Genomic DNA, 14,195 nt, shown 5'->3' with positions numbered 1-14,195 from the left:
AAGATAGAATGTAAATCTTTTATTAAATCATTCGAAAACTGAGTTTTGTCGACCATGTCGTCTACATAGCATTCTACTTTTCTGCCGATCAACGGCTCGAACACTCGGCTTACAAGTCTTTGAAAAGTAGCCTCAGCATTTTTCAGCCCAAAAGGCATGACCTTGTAGCATTACAGGCCTAGTTCGGTTATGAAGGCCATTTTTTCCTCATCGGCAGGGTCCATTCTGATCTAATTTTAGCCTGAGTAAGCATCCAAGAAGCTCAACAATTCATGCCTTGAGGTCGTGTCCACCAAATGGTCAATCTTGGAAAGTGGAAAGCAGTCCTTTGGGCAAGCTCGATTCAGGTTGGTATAATCGACGCACATGCGCCATTTACCGTTGGCCTTTTTTACCAGAATAGGGTTTGCTACCCAGCTCGGGTAATGGACCTCCCTGATAAAATCGGCTGCGAAGAGCTTCCCAACCTCCTTGTCAACTGCTCTCCAACGCTCCGGGGCTAGGTTGCGTTTCTTCTGTCTAACGGGCCTAACTACAGGATCAGTGTTCAGTTTGTGAGTAATGATTCTGGGGTCTATCCGTGCATCTCTGCTGTGGATCATGCAAAAAAATCGAAATTTTTAACTAGAAAGCTTACCAACTGAGATCGTAGAGGCTCCTCGATTGAAGTGCTGACCTGGAGAGTCTGAGTTGGGTCCTCTATCGAAGTAGGCACAAAAGCCATCTCTTCTATGGGAGTAGCTCACTCTTCATGAAGCTCCGCAGGTCTCTCCAGTTCGAGGTCATCTACCACCTTGGCTTTCTCTTTGAGGGCGGCGACGTAGCATTTACGAGACTCGAGCTGATCGCCTCGTGCTACCCCAACTCCGAAGTCCGTGGGGAACTTCATGGACAGATAATAGGTGGAGACCATCGCACGTAGGGCATGGGTGATGGGCCGACCTATTATGGCGTTGTACGGGGAGGGAGTCGCGACTACCAAAAAGCTGTGGTCTAGTCTCATTATGTTAGGCCAGGTGCCAACCTCCATAGGTACGGTGATTCTCCCTATGGGCCTGACTTCCTCTCCGCTGAAGCCCACCAAGGGAGTGTTTGCGGGCTTGAGGTCGCTTTCCTGAAGCTGAAGTTTGTTGAACGCGGCTTTGAAGAGGATGTCCGTCGAGCTGCCGGAGTCGACGAGGATGCGCTTCACCTCGAAATCATTGATTCTTATCTTCACAACGAGCGTGTCATCGTGGGGGTATTGGACTCCGCACGGGTCATCTTCGGTGAAGAAAATTGGCTCCTCCAATCTCGGCCGCTTCGGGGGATTCCGCTCCTCTTTTGATTTCACGAGCCGAGGTCCTTGCTACGGCTGAGGTGCAGCCCGCGACGATTGATCCGCCGGTGATCATTTGGATGGTTCCCCGAACTGGCCTTTCTTCGGGGAGCTGCCTCTGCGGCTGCTCACCTTGCCTGTTGTTGGACTCCGAAGCATTTCTACCTTGCTCCCCCTACCGTCCTGTTTTATTATCATTCTGTACAAAATTTCTTAAATACCCGCGACGGATGAGTTCTTCTATCTTGTCGCAAAGGTTTTTACAATTTTCGATGCTATGACCGTGATTTCTATGAAAATGGCAATACAAATTTTTATTTCTAGTACTAGGGTCTCCTCTCAGCCAAGGTGGCCACTTCACACACGGTGCGTCCTTGATCGCCATGAGGATCTTTGCTCGCTTCACGTTCAAAGGCGTGTAGTTCATCCTTTTGGCTGGAGGAGCTCGGAAAGGCTGATCTGGCCTTCCTTCCCGAGCTGGTTCTTTCTTCTTACTACTATCCCCATTGGTGGAGGTCTCACCTTCTCTTTTCCTCTTCTCAGACGGGTTTGTTCTTCTAGTTCATTTCCTCCTCTGTTCTGATGAACTGGTCCGTGAGCTTGAGGAATTCGATTACATCTTTAGGTCTATTGACAACCACGTGCCACTTGAACTCCTTATGTGTTATGCCTCTTTTGGCTGTTGTGAGCCTCACTGCAAGGTCTAGGTCGGGTATCTGTAGACATGCATCATTGAATCTCTTGGTGTAATTACGGATAGATTCCCCTTCCCTCTAGACTATGCCGATGAGGCTTTCTTGGGTCCTCGGGCACCTCTTGCTGGTGACAAAGTGGGAGGTGAAAACTTGCACGAACTACGCCCAAATCTTGATTGTCTTGAGCGTGAGGTTCTTGTACCACGTGCGAGCTACTCCCTTGAATGTAGTGGAGAAAGCTATGCACATGCCGGACTTACTTGCCCCGGCTAAGTGCATCTGTGACTGAAAGGCATCGACGTGATCATTCGGGTCGAATGATCCATCATACTTGTCCAGGGGAGGTACCTTGAAGTCCTTCGGCATCGGGACGACCAAGAGTTTGGGAGACAGGGGAGATGGCACAGAGAGGAGTGAAGTGGCTTTTACTGCTCCCAAGCTCACTTCTTCCTTCCATTTGAGGAGTTCGTGCAAGTTCTGGGTTGGAGCTCAGCGAGCTCTACGACATCTCCGCTGCTTCTTTGCTAGTTCTATGACACAAGTTTTGAGATTACCTTTCTTAGATTCCAGGTAGGCAGGACAGTTCCTCTTCCAGTGGCTGGCCTGCTTGCAGAAGTGACAGGCATCGGATGCCTTGTCTTTCTTTTGTTTCTTAGATTTGGTGGCTTTCTTCTGGGGCTTTCTCTTTGCCTTCCTTTTCTTGCCAGATTTGCCAGCTTCAACAAGCATGGCTCTTTGCAACATATTGTTGAGCTCTTGGACGCTGACATTCAGCTTGTTCATATTATAATTCATAATGAACGGGTTGAAGGACGGAGGCAGAGAGTTGAGAATAGCATCGTTCTGTGTGACTAGATCTATCCCGGAACCAAGGGCCTCCAGCTCGTTTATGTAACCCATCATCCGGAGACAATGGTCATGAACTTGCTGCCCCTTAGTCATCTACACGGTCATGAACCATTTCAGGACCTTTTGTCGAGTAGAACGATTTTGCTCTTCGTACATAGTTTTCAAACTATCCAATATGTCTTTAGCGAGTTTGATCTGATCGAACTGCCTCTGTATCGGATTGCCCAAAGAGGCTATGATGTAGCAGTGGGCTAGGGAGTTTTTATCCTCCCATTCTTGGTATTCTCTCCTTCGGGCCTCAGAAGCCCTGTCCCCGGGGCGATCCAGGGCAAGATTTTTAGCCACCTTATCTAGTTCTTATGAAGTGAGGACCAGCATATGGTTTTTGTACCAGTCAGCATAATTGGGTCCCTTAAGCTTATTGTCGTCAAGCAACTTGGCAAATTGATTGTTTTCCATTTTCTGATAAAACAACAAAACGTTAGTCCACAACCTTAGTTTGATTCATGTTACCTATATAGATACGGTTTTTAACCTATGTTCCATTTCCATTTATTCATCCCTAAGATTTCCCTCCTGTCTCAGAGGCGGAGACAGCGAATTGTCTTTAGAAATGTGGGAAATCACATAGGGTGCGTGGAGCCAACTGTTTCAGCTGCATAACCCCACCACCTTTTTGCGACGGATCATACCCACTCATCGTATGAGTTTCCCTTTGGCCTCTGTCAGACAAGGTTCAGAGCTATTTCAGGTAAAACTTTCTGTCCAGTGAGTGCTTACCCATCATATTCAGGTTACGCTAAGGTACCGTGAGAGAGTTCCCATTTTCTGGTGAAGCCCCTCCCACATCGGTCTATGACGCCCCTATCATCTCATGAAACACTCTAACAAATCCAACAGCAAATGGATAGCCCAATTTTATCGTGCATTTCCTCATTACTGAAGAATCCATCATTGTGCTAATGATGGAAGGCCTTTAGAGAGTCCATCATATGGATCTCCCTATCACATGCACTCATATTTGCTGGAGGTAACAAAATTACGCCCTAGTTAATTTAGGTCAAACCAGAGTGGCTCCCACTGACTTTCATAAAGTTAGATTTCTGGTGGGCCTTAATCGGCCAGGGTTTCCGCATGTGTCCCTTTTCAGGGTTGTGGGGCCCACCATGCTAGGAAGGGGTCATCCAATGATCTTAGGGGACACCATGGCAATGATATGCATTCAGCCATGGTGTGCGCAAGAGCCACTAATGATTCATCATGGGCCAAGTGCTTATGGCCCATGGTCGTAGCACATCATACATCCACACATCACATAAAAAGGGAGAATTGATCTAATCAATTACTTGCTGTAAAGCCCATTAAACAGCCCATTTAAAACCATAACATTAACAATTAATGTTGTCTAGGTATATGGGCTGAATCGCAGTTAGCAGTTCGGGCCATATAGCTTTTCTCACAAAATGGACTTTTGCAGTTTTAACACTTTAAAACTGGGCTTGACAGGTTGGGCCGAATTAATCCTCACAATTGAACATCAGATTTGGATCTAAAATGTGAGAAATCTGGACTGAAAAACAGTCCCATTTGAACACCAGATTTGGCCCAAACAGTTTTGGTCCAATCTGGTTCGGGATGATCCGAAACTGACTTTCAATTTAAGAATTAATTCAAGAAAGGATCTGAAATTAACGATTTTGATTTTAGACAAAATAAAAACAGATATGGACTATTCGCACCACCTGCAAAATAGAAGTTAGTCACTAGGGTTGCAGTTTCACAAACTGCAAAACGCAGAAGGCGATCCCTTCATCTGCGATTTCCCAGCGCCGCCGCCTTCTTTTCTTCAATCAAGAAAAATAAAAAGAACAGAAATCCTATTTCTATTAATTAATTACATTCTTGATCAAATCCTATACATTCAGTCTAGAAAGATAAAATAAAAAAAATTATTTTACAAACCGAATTGAATAAAATAAAAAGAAGATTGCGCAGACCATTTGCGCCTGTGCACTTCGATCTCCAGGTTCAAACAGTCCATTAAATCAAAATAAATAAAGAACAGTTCTAAATAAATTTCAGATTTAATAAAATTAATTTCAGATCAATCACCCTCATCAAGAAATGGTTTCTTGAAGCAAAACTGCAAATTGCGCAATACCTGGATAGAACAACTTCTACCGTATTGTGCAGGTTCAGATCTGATCTTTATGGTTCAAGATTCGAACCTGGCTCTGATACCATTGAAAGAATGGTGGGATCCATCGTATGGACGCCAAAGATTGCGAAATAGGGTAGGGCAAATTTCAAAAATTTCCCTCCTTTCTTCCAATTGGGAATCATATTCCCTAATTTTAGAATTAAAATTCAAGGATCCTACTTGAACCATAACTGAACCAGATCTGAAAACAAAGAGAAGGGAGAGATTATACCTGATCCAGAGAAGCAGTATCTCCCAAAGTTGGTGTTCACGCCCAAAGAAGGAACCAAGATTTGCTCCTACTGAAGATGACACAACAACTATGGAGCAGAACCAGCAGGGGGCATCCTACACACTGAATCCTTCACAAGAATCCTTTGGATGACAATGAGCACCAAAACGAAAAGACTGATATCAAGAACTCTTCTTGATCTTCCTCTCACAGAGAAAACGAACTGTTTAGGTGGATGGCGGCTGCAACAAGAGGGAGAAAGGGAAAAGAGAAGGCGGACTGCTTTTCTTTTCTCTAGGGTTTTTGAGATCCTATCTCACAAACTGCAGAGAGAGAGTGTCCTTCTCTCCTAGGGTTCGAATCCATATATCATTCGAATAGGGCTTCTCCCAGTTGCTTCATGATCAAGAAAAGATTTCCTAATCATATTAGAAGTTCCTCCTTATCCAAATATGTATTTGGATTGGAACTCTTCTTAATCCTATCTGTAGATTAGATAAGCTTTTTGGGCTCAATCTAATCTCAGATCCGCCCCCTAATAATGACTGATCAAATCAGCCCAGTTCAAAATGGAATTTAGGCCCAATAAGGTTATGTGCTAAAAAAGTCTTCCAACCTGCTGCCTAGTTGGGCTTCTCTGTATGGCGTGGGACCCAAACATTGATCTACACACCAGCCACATGGGTTCGGCCCTGCCTTTGTTATAAGGCCTAGCCGAATTCACTGGAAAGCCCAGTGAACCCCTTGAGCCCATCACGTGGACCCTATGGGCCCAACACTTAGATCAAGTGGTCCCTGGGCCAAACCATCTTATAAAAACCCAGGGATTGTGGGCAGGTGCAAGATTAACCCATCAGGTATTATCCTATGTGGCTTTACACTTAACCTCTCAGCCCATAATGATTAAGCACTGCCCGACAAGAGAGGACCTCTCTCTCGACTGTAAAGAACAGTGCTGCACTCTCTACTCACATGGACCCCGGGAATTAAAACCATTTGCAAATATTTTTGAAACCATACATATCTATATATAAATTTTGCAAAAACAAATTCCAACGATTGAAAACAACTGCTGGTAGTTTGGTTTCCATCAGAGAGAGTGCATCCCGATCATTACCTTTGTCCGACAAAGGGGCTGATCCCGTCACTATGATTACTCACTCAGATGAATTCTCAAACTGCCCCAACATACCCAGGTTTTGACCCTTCCCAAGGATCTCACTGATTGGCATATCAAAGGTAGCCCAATCCTACACCTGATGTAGTACCATAATCAGGTCTAGGGGTCAGGTGTAACTTTTCAGTTTTGCCCATCAATCTCCAAGGTCCAGGGTAAAACTGGAAATCTGGTCCGGTTCAAGGGTTCAAGTGATCATATATTGCATGTGCCTAGGGTCTTACCCAAATGGCCGAGGCAGGCTACCCCAACACTTGAAAGCACACCAGTATCAGCCTTAGCAGGATAAATCTCCCCAGACTTATCCAACGGCTGTGAATATTTAAAACTAACACGAGCCTCATTAAGTGTCCAGTTTTAGGGTCTTACACAGAACCATACCATACAACATGAATCAAACATGCACATTGTTTATTTACACTAAAAAAAACCGGCTATTTGTAAAGAGAACCTGCTATGTACACCAATACATTTTTTAGTTGAAATGACAAATAAGGACCTAAATTATGTGTAGAGGCTCCCAAGAAATGTTTTCCAAACAGCTAAAGTGATCTGCATCTAGACCCGTATAAGTTCTAGAGGTCACTGGTCGTGGTCGCCACTCTGCCGGGGCAGCGTGTTTGAATGGTTATTGTATAGATGTTCGACATCGACTCCTCTCTCTCTCTCTTTGTCCCTCTCTCTGTCGCTCGCTCGCTCGCTAGCTGAATTTTGCAACTCCTTACACACGATGAGGTCATTTTCCCTTCTTGTTCCTCTGCTGTATTTGCCCTGGCTTCACTATCCATTCTCCAATGCAACTGACACCATAAAACCTGGCCAATGGATCAATGGTTCGAAAACAATAGTCTCTGCCGGCGGGAACTTTGAACTAGGGTTCTTCTCCCCTCCAGACTCCAACAGTTACTACGTAGGGATATGGTACAAGAAAGTTTCATTTAAGACGGTAGTGTGGGTTGCTAACCGAGAGAACCCAGTCAGCAGTTCATCTAGCTTTCTCACTATCAACAACGACGGTAATCTAATCATCGTGGAGGGGAGGCTATCTATCGCGCTGGCTTCCAGGTCAAGCCCTGGGAAGACTAGTGCTGCTACGCTGTTGGATTCAGGTAATCTTGTCTTGAGAGACAATAACTCGGATATCTGGTGGCAGAGCTTCGATTATCCATGTCATACGTTTCTTCCTGGAATGAAAATGGGGTACAACAAAAAGACCGGGCAGAACTGGTCGTTAACTTCTTGGCGCTCATTAGCAGACCCTGCCCCTGGAGGCTTCAATCTGGTACTTGATCCTGCTGGAACAAGCCAGTTTTTCATCATGAAGGAGAACGCTATCAAGTATTGGACTAGCGGACCATGGAATGGACGTATTTTCTCCTTGGTTCCTGAAATGAGATTAGACTATATATTCAATTTCAGCTTTTATGATAGTGCAGAGGAAAGCTATTTCACTTACTCTCTTTATAATTCATCAATTTTGTCTAGACTTGTGATGGATCTATCAGGGCAGATCAAGCAGTATTCGTGGTTGGAAGGCGCACAACAGTGGTACTTGTTCTGGAGGGCTCCCAGATGGCAGTGTGATGTTTTTAATCAGTGTGGGCCATTTGGCGTCTGTCAAGACAATTCCCTCCCCTTCTGTGGGTGTCTAAAAGGTTTCGAACCACGATCTTTAAAAGATTGGAACCACTCAGATTGGTCTTCTGGGTGCGTGCGGACAAAGCCTTTAAGATGTGAGAGTGATACAGCTCCACAAAATTTGGATCAAGACAGGTTTCTGCAGGTGTACAACGTGAGGTTGCCTATGGACCAACAATACCGGGCACCCGGGATTGCTAAGGAATGCGAATCGGTTTGCTTGAACAACTGTTCCTGCACTGCATACACATACTCCAATGGCAATTGTTCGCTATGGTATGGGAATCTGTCCACTGTGGAACAACTATCAGAGGAAGACGCTGGTGGAGAAGTGCTCTTTCTCAGGCTTGCAGCTTCCGAGTTTCCAAAACATGCAAGTAAATCAGACCCAGATGGCTCGTTAATTGGTAATGTCTAGGGATAGGGATTTGCCAAAACCTGAAGACAGAAAATAGACAACTAACAAACAGTTTGTTTTCAAATTCAGGAAACAAGATCAGGTTGGGGGCAATTGTAGCAGGGTTAGCAACGGCAGTTCTTCTCTTGGTCTCCTACTTGTGTTACCGATGGAGAAGAAAACTCCAAGGGAAAGGTAGGGTGAGTAGAATATTAAATTTGGGCATATTTATGCAGGATAAATCAGATGTTCTCGATGAAGAATTGAAGATATTTCTGTGTTGTCCATCAACAGAAAAGTGGCCAACAAGCCAGGATTTGTTACTATTTGATTTCGGTAGTAGCATTGGCGCTTCTGGTGAACACTCTAAGGAGGTTAGCTTGGGAAAACGTGGGAGCGAGGACGTCCAACTGCCACTATTCAGTTTTACAAGTGTATCAGCTGCCACAAATAACTTCTCTGCTGCAAACAAGCTAGGAGAGGGTGGTTTCGGTCCTGTTTACAAGGTAGGAAAGACTTCACATCTTGACCACCATTTGTTTTAAAAGAGGACTCTGTCATACTCATACACACGAAATATTCCATTATTGGTAATGTGAACATGTTAATTAGATATAACGAAATAACCAAGACTTCTAGAAATGCATTTCAATCAAAGACTTGGTTAGAATCTTTTCTAAAGCATTAGTAAATCAGCAATGTCAATTAAGACACTGTTATATATTTTCAGGGCAAATTATTAAAGGGACAGGAGATAGCAGTGAAAAGGCTTTCCAGAAGATCTGGACAAGGGTTGGAGGAATTAAAAAATGAGACTATACTTATTGCTAAACTCCAACACAGAAATCTTGTTAGACTCCTCGGATGCTGCATCGAGAGAGATGAAAAGATATTGATCTATGAGTACATGGCAAACAAAAGCTTGGATTTCTTCCTGTTTGGTTCGTAATCTTACTACATACTTTCTGATTTGTCATTCATGTTTGTAATTGTAGATTTGTCCGCTCATTGGCTATTATTTCTTATGCTATTTTCGAACCATGAAGTCAACTTGCATCATCCATTTCCTTCAACTGTCATTAACGATTGTTTATTAGTCTCTCTACTCGTACTCATATGCATTGAAATATAAAATTGAGACAGATCCAACCAAACGTTGGCTATTAGATTTGAGGAAACGTGCCCACATCATTGAAGGAATTGGTCAGGGGCTGCTTTATCTCCATCAGTATTCTAGACTACGAATTATCCATAGAGATCTGAAAGCCAGCAACATCCTGTTGGATAGTGACATGACTCCCAAAATTTCAGATTTTGGCATGGCAAGGATTTTTGGAGGGAATGAGTCACAAGCAAATACAAATCGGATAGTAGGAACTTAGTGAGTAAAATAATCTCTACTAGCAATCCTGTAAATTTAATATGCCACACGTTGGCAGTGTGTCTGCTGAAGTCTGATACATAGACTCAAAAGATTGGTTGAATGATTTAATGCAGTGGCTACATGTCCCCTGAATATGCCATTCAAGGCCTTTTCTCTACAAAATCTGATGTCTTCAGCTTCGGAGTTTTGATGCTAGAGATTCTGACAGGCAAGAGGAACACTGGTTTTTATAGTCCTGACTCTGTCAATCTTATTGGATATGTAAGTGTGACCAATCAGCCTCCAATCTTTCGTTTCTGCAACAGTATACACAATCTTCCTTTTTCAAACTTCTCTTTTCTAACTGTGAGGCCAAATTGTTTCAGGCATGGGAGTTGTGGAAAAGTGACAAGGGGTTGGAATTGATGGATCCAATTTTGGGTGATCTGACGTCCATGTCTGTATCATTGAGATACATCAACGTCGCCTTACTGTGTGTGGAAGAAAGTGCAACAGACAGACCAACCATGTCTGATGTTGTCTTGATGCTTAGCAATGAACTTGCAGTTCTACCTTCACCTAAGCAACCTGCTTTCTGTAATGGTGGAAGTTTGGCAGTAATAAACTCTGATATGAGCAAGACCAGAATTTGTTCAACAAACAATGTTACAGTTTCGACAATGGAAGGGCGATAGTACTTACGGTCTGCCATGACTATTTCTTCAGAAATGAATCTTATTGTCCTTCTTCGTCTATTATTATTTTTCTATATATATAACATGCTGCTATAAAGTTGACATTCTTTTCCATTTTTGCTTTGCAATAATGAATTTTCCATTTCAATAATTTCTCGTATAGTTATTGAATAGCTAAGATTTGAGGCTTGAACTTAAATTTATCAAAGATTTCTGATGGAGGGTGATTTGGCCCGACCTCGTAGCATGGGGACACGTGGATATGACCTGGCATAAGTGACAACTCAGCGTGACAGCCTGGCCATAATTCGGCATAACGAACTCGTCGGAGCCCGGCCGGATAGCTCGACAGACGAGGCAACTCGTTGGGAAATAACATCCAGTTCACCCCGAATTCTCTCCAAGGGTGGAGCGAACCGAGCTCCCCCCTCAGCGAGGGGACCCGAGCTCCTCTTAAGACCCGAGCTCCTCCCATTGAGCCTCGAGCTCTTCCTAAGAAGGGAACACCCTGACCTATGACTAAGTATCCCGAAGTGGAAACACTTCGGGTCAGCACCATTAACACTCTTGTCCATACTTGCCTAAGGCCCGCCTCAAGCATAAGCACATCGGTGCACCCCCAGCACCTCGGTGTAAGGTAGCTCGGTGCAAAGTAGCTCGGCAACCTGCAGGAAAGATATGCTTGACAACAGTACCTGCCGAATCTGGAGGCTGCGCCCACGTCCCTCATCAGGCGGCGTCGTGCCTGCCATTTCTGAAAGATATGGCATGCCTGACAGGTCCGTACCTTGCAACGGCTGCCTGCACCCGCCACCTCAGCTCTGGCCGTAACGGCTGCGGCAGAGGCGGTTACACCTGAGTTGACAGAACTCCAATATAAAAGGACCCCGATCCCTAAGGAGCAAAGGTATTGAACTAGCACCATCTGCACTCTTAGCTCTCTCTTTGCATTCTCTACAGTTCCCTCAGAGTTCTAACTTAAGCATCGGAATGTTCCCGTCGGGCAAGTTCCTTGGGAATTCTTCACCTCCCTCTTCTTCTCAAGTCCCGTCCGTCGCCAGCTAGGAGCCAGGTTTCCGCCAGCTAGGAGTGTCTGGATCGCGCTGCATCATTTGGCACCGTCTGTGGGAATGCTTCAAAAAGCCTTTCTCCAATCTCTACAACTCTCAGAACTCAGCATCCATGGCTTCCTCCAGCCAAATATCGTAATGCTACATAGAACCCTCCCTGTCAGAAGCACACCAAAATCCACCACCAGCCTGCCGCCGACCTAAAATATCTTACCAGTCCGTGGCCCTTCGCACAGTGGGGGATCGACATACTCAGACCATTCCCACCAGCAACAGGGCAGAGAAGGTTCTTAGTGGTGGCAGTCGACTATTTTACAAAGTGGGTTGAGGCTGAACCTCTCGCGATGATTACAACTCAGAATGTGCAAAAGTTCTTCTAGAAGAGTATAGTATGTCGTTTTGGACTACCCCGAGTACTGATCTCTGACAATGGTAAGTAGTTCGAGGACATCAAATTCCAAAACTGGTGCAAAAAGATGGGGATATAGCAAAACTTTACCTCGGTAGCACACCCTCAAGCAAACGGCCAAGCGAAAGTCACGAACAGAGCCATCCTCCGCGGACTGAAGGCACGTCTGGACCGAGCTAAAGGACTATGGGCAAACGAGCTACCCAATGTTCTATGGGCTTATCGGACCACGGTGAAGACCGCTACAGGAGAGACTCCCTTCAACCTCACTTATGGCACCGAGGTAGTTATCCCAGCTGAGATCGAGGTTCCCACGCTACGTCTAGAAGCGCACGACGACAAAGCAAACGAAGACGAGCTACACACCAACCTCGACCTACTTGACGAGGTATGGGACCTCGCGTACATAAGGATCGCGGCCTACCAGCAGAGAGTAGCTTGGTACTATAACGCTAGGGTCAAAAAGCAGAATCTCCGCGTCGGAGACCTGGTCCTTCGTAAAGTTATGGTGCCTGGGCCCGGTGTTGGTAAGCTCGGGCCAAATTGGGAAGGACCCTACCGAGTAAAGAGGGTGCGCAAGGAAGGAACGTATGAGTTCAAAACCCTAGAACGGAAACAAGTACCTCGGGCAAGGTATATTGTCAACTTAAAGCAATATTACCTATAAATTACCGAACTGAGTGGACTACAAGTTGCTCTCTGAGCCTAAGGGCCAAAATGTCGAACTAACAAAAAGACCTCGGCACTATAAGACCCAGTTGCCTCTTCGGCATGGGCAGACTATAGGAGAGTGTGATTATAAGTCACTCCCCCAACCTAAGAGCTAAAATGCCGAGCTAACTAAGGGACTCGACACTATATATGACCTAACCGCCTCATTGGCATAGGCTTAGTATGCCAAGGACGCAAGCAGCTCGGTATACAACAGGTTGGACCCACTAGGGACAACTATCAATTCAAATAACCTAGGATTAGATAGGTCGGGCATATGCCTTACTATGTCGATCACCTTGGTGTACGTTATAAAAATCACCCCTACAAAGTACTGGGAGACAGTTCGGGGTGATGACAGTTGAGAAACCCTACTTCGGGCACTTAACTCTAATAGCTCGGATAAAGCAATCATTTCGGCAAAAGAATAAAGTGACAACACTTGGTTGGCAAAAACAAATTTCATTGATGGAGAGTTCTATACAATGACCTCGATATATAAAAAAAAAAGAGAGAAGAGGAAACTAAAGCTAAGTTTGCAGGCTCATAGTACAAGGACAGCTATTTTGGGGGCTCGTTGTTTCTACTCGGGACCTCCTCGGGAGCTTCAGCCAGGTCGGTGACATCTACCTCTTCGTCGCCACCCTCCTCTTCGGAATCTGGATCTTCCGTAGTTTGACGGGCTATGTCATTCATGATCCGTGAAGTGGTGATGGTACTTGTATCGAGCTCGGAGTAAGTGTGCCTTATCAACCACCTGCTAAGCTTGAAGCCCTTACGATAGGCCTCCCCCAGCACGGCATTGAACCTGTCTGACTTGACATAGTCCATAATGACCTTGACCTTCATCTCCTCTATGGCCTGGGTGAAGATCTCGGTTTTCTCCTCAATATCAGCCTTGAGGAACTCCACCTCATGCTCTAAGGTCCCCTTGTCTGCCTTGAGGGCGTTCACCTCGCTCCTTAGCCCGTCCCTCTCGTGTGCCAACTCTTCTTTCTCCGCCATCAGTGCTTCGATGACGTTCTTCTAAGCTGAAGCATCGCTCTCCAACTGATGGATTTGGTCACGAGCTGCCCTCAGATCGGTATGGGTTGTACAAGCCGAGTCCTTGGCAGCCTGACTTGGCAGAGACAGTTACACCTGATTTGATAGAACTCCAATATAAAATGACCTTGATCCCCAAGGAGCAAAGGTACTGAACTTACGCCATCTGCACTCTTAGCTCTCTCTTTGCATTCTCTATAGTTCCCTCAGAATTCTAATTTAAGCATCGAAGTATTCCCGCCAGACAAGTTCCCCAAAAATTCTTCACCTCCCTCTTCTTCTCAGGTCTCGTCTATCGCCATCTAGGAGCCAGATTTCCACCAGGTAAAAGTGTCTGGATCGTGTTGCATCAATTTCTATCGACCAGCAAGAGAGGAAAAGCAGGTGCTTGTCTAGT

The 14,195-nt window shown here is 45.2% G+C and overlaps 1 protein-coding gene across 2 annotated transcripts; it reads left to right on the top strand.

The window, feature by feature from the left end:
• The first annotated feature begins 6,975 nt into the window (after positions 1–6,975).
• On the top strand, positions 6,976–10,715 carry LOC104605769 (G-type lectin S-receptor-like serine/threonine-protein kinase At4g27290). Of its 2 annotated transcripts, none has more exons than XM_088896310.1 (7): positions 6,976–8,486; positions 8,597–8,701; positions 8,801–9,012; positions 9,237–9,447; positions 9,650–9,887; positions 10,004–10,151; positions 10,256–10,715. In XM_088896310.1, the coding sequence occupies exons 1-7, from the start codon at positions 7,202–7,204 to the stop codon at positions 10,562–10,564; spliced, it is 2,508 nt and encodes an 835-aa protein (XP_088752436.1). In that variant the 5' UTR covers positions 6,976–7,201; the 3' UTR covers positions 10,565–10,715. The 2 variants fall into 2 exon arrangements, with proteins under 2 accessions (XP_088752436.1, XP_019054706.2); XM_019199161.2 differs by having other exon boundaries at positions 6,979–8,516.
• Positions 10,716–14,195: the final 3,480 nt, after the last annotated feature.

This window comes from Nelumbo nucifera, chromosome 1, assembly GCF_055504915.1.
Source record: "Nelumbo nucifera cultivar China Antique chromosome 1, China Antique-T2T, whole genome shotgun sequence".
NCBI lineage: Eukaryota > Viridiplantae > Streptophyta > Magnoliopsida > Proteales > Nelumbonaceae > Nelumbo > Nelumbo nucifera.
This window is presented reverse-complemented; position numbering and strand designations above follow the sequence as displayed.

Coding starts and splice junctions, on each gene's coding strand:
- LOC104605769 (XM_019199161.2), top strand. CDS start 7,202: ATGAGGTCATTTTCCCTTCTTGTTCCTCTGCTGTATTTGCCCTGGCTT. Junction 9,013..9,236: donor GTTTCGGTCCTGTTTACAAG/GTAGGAAAGACT, acceptor ATATATTTTCAG/GGCAAATTATTAAAGGGACA. Junction 9,448..9,649: donor CTTGGATTTCTTCCTGTTTG/GTTCGTAATCTT, acceptor AAATTGAGACAG/ATCCAACCAAACGTTGGCTA.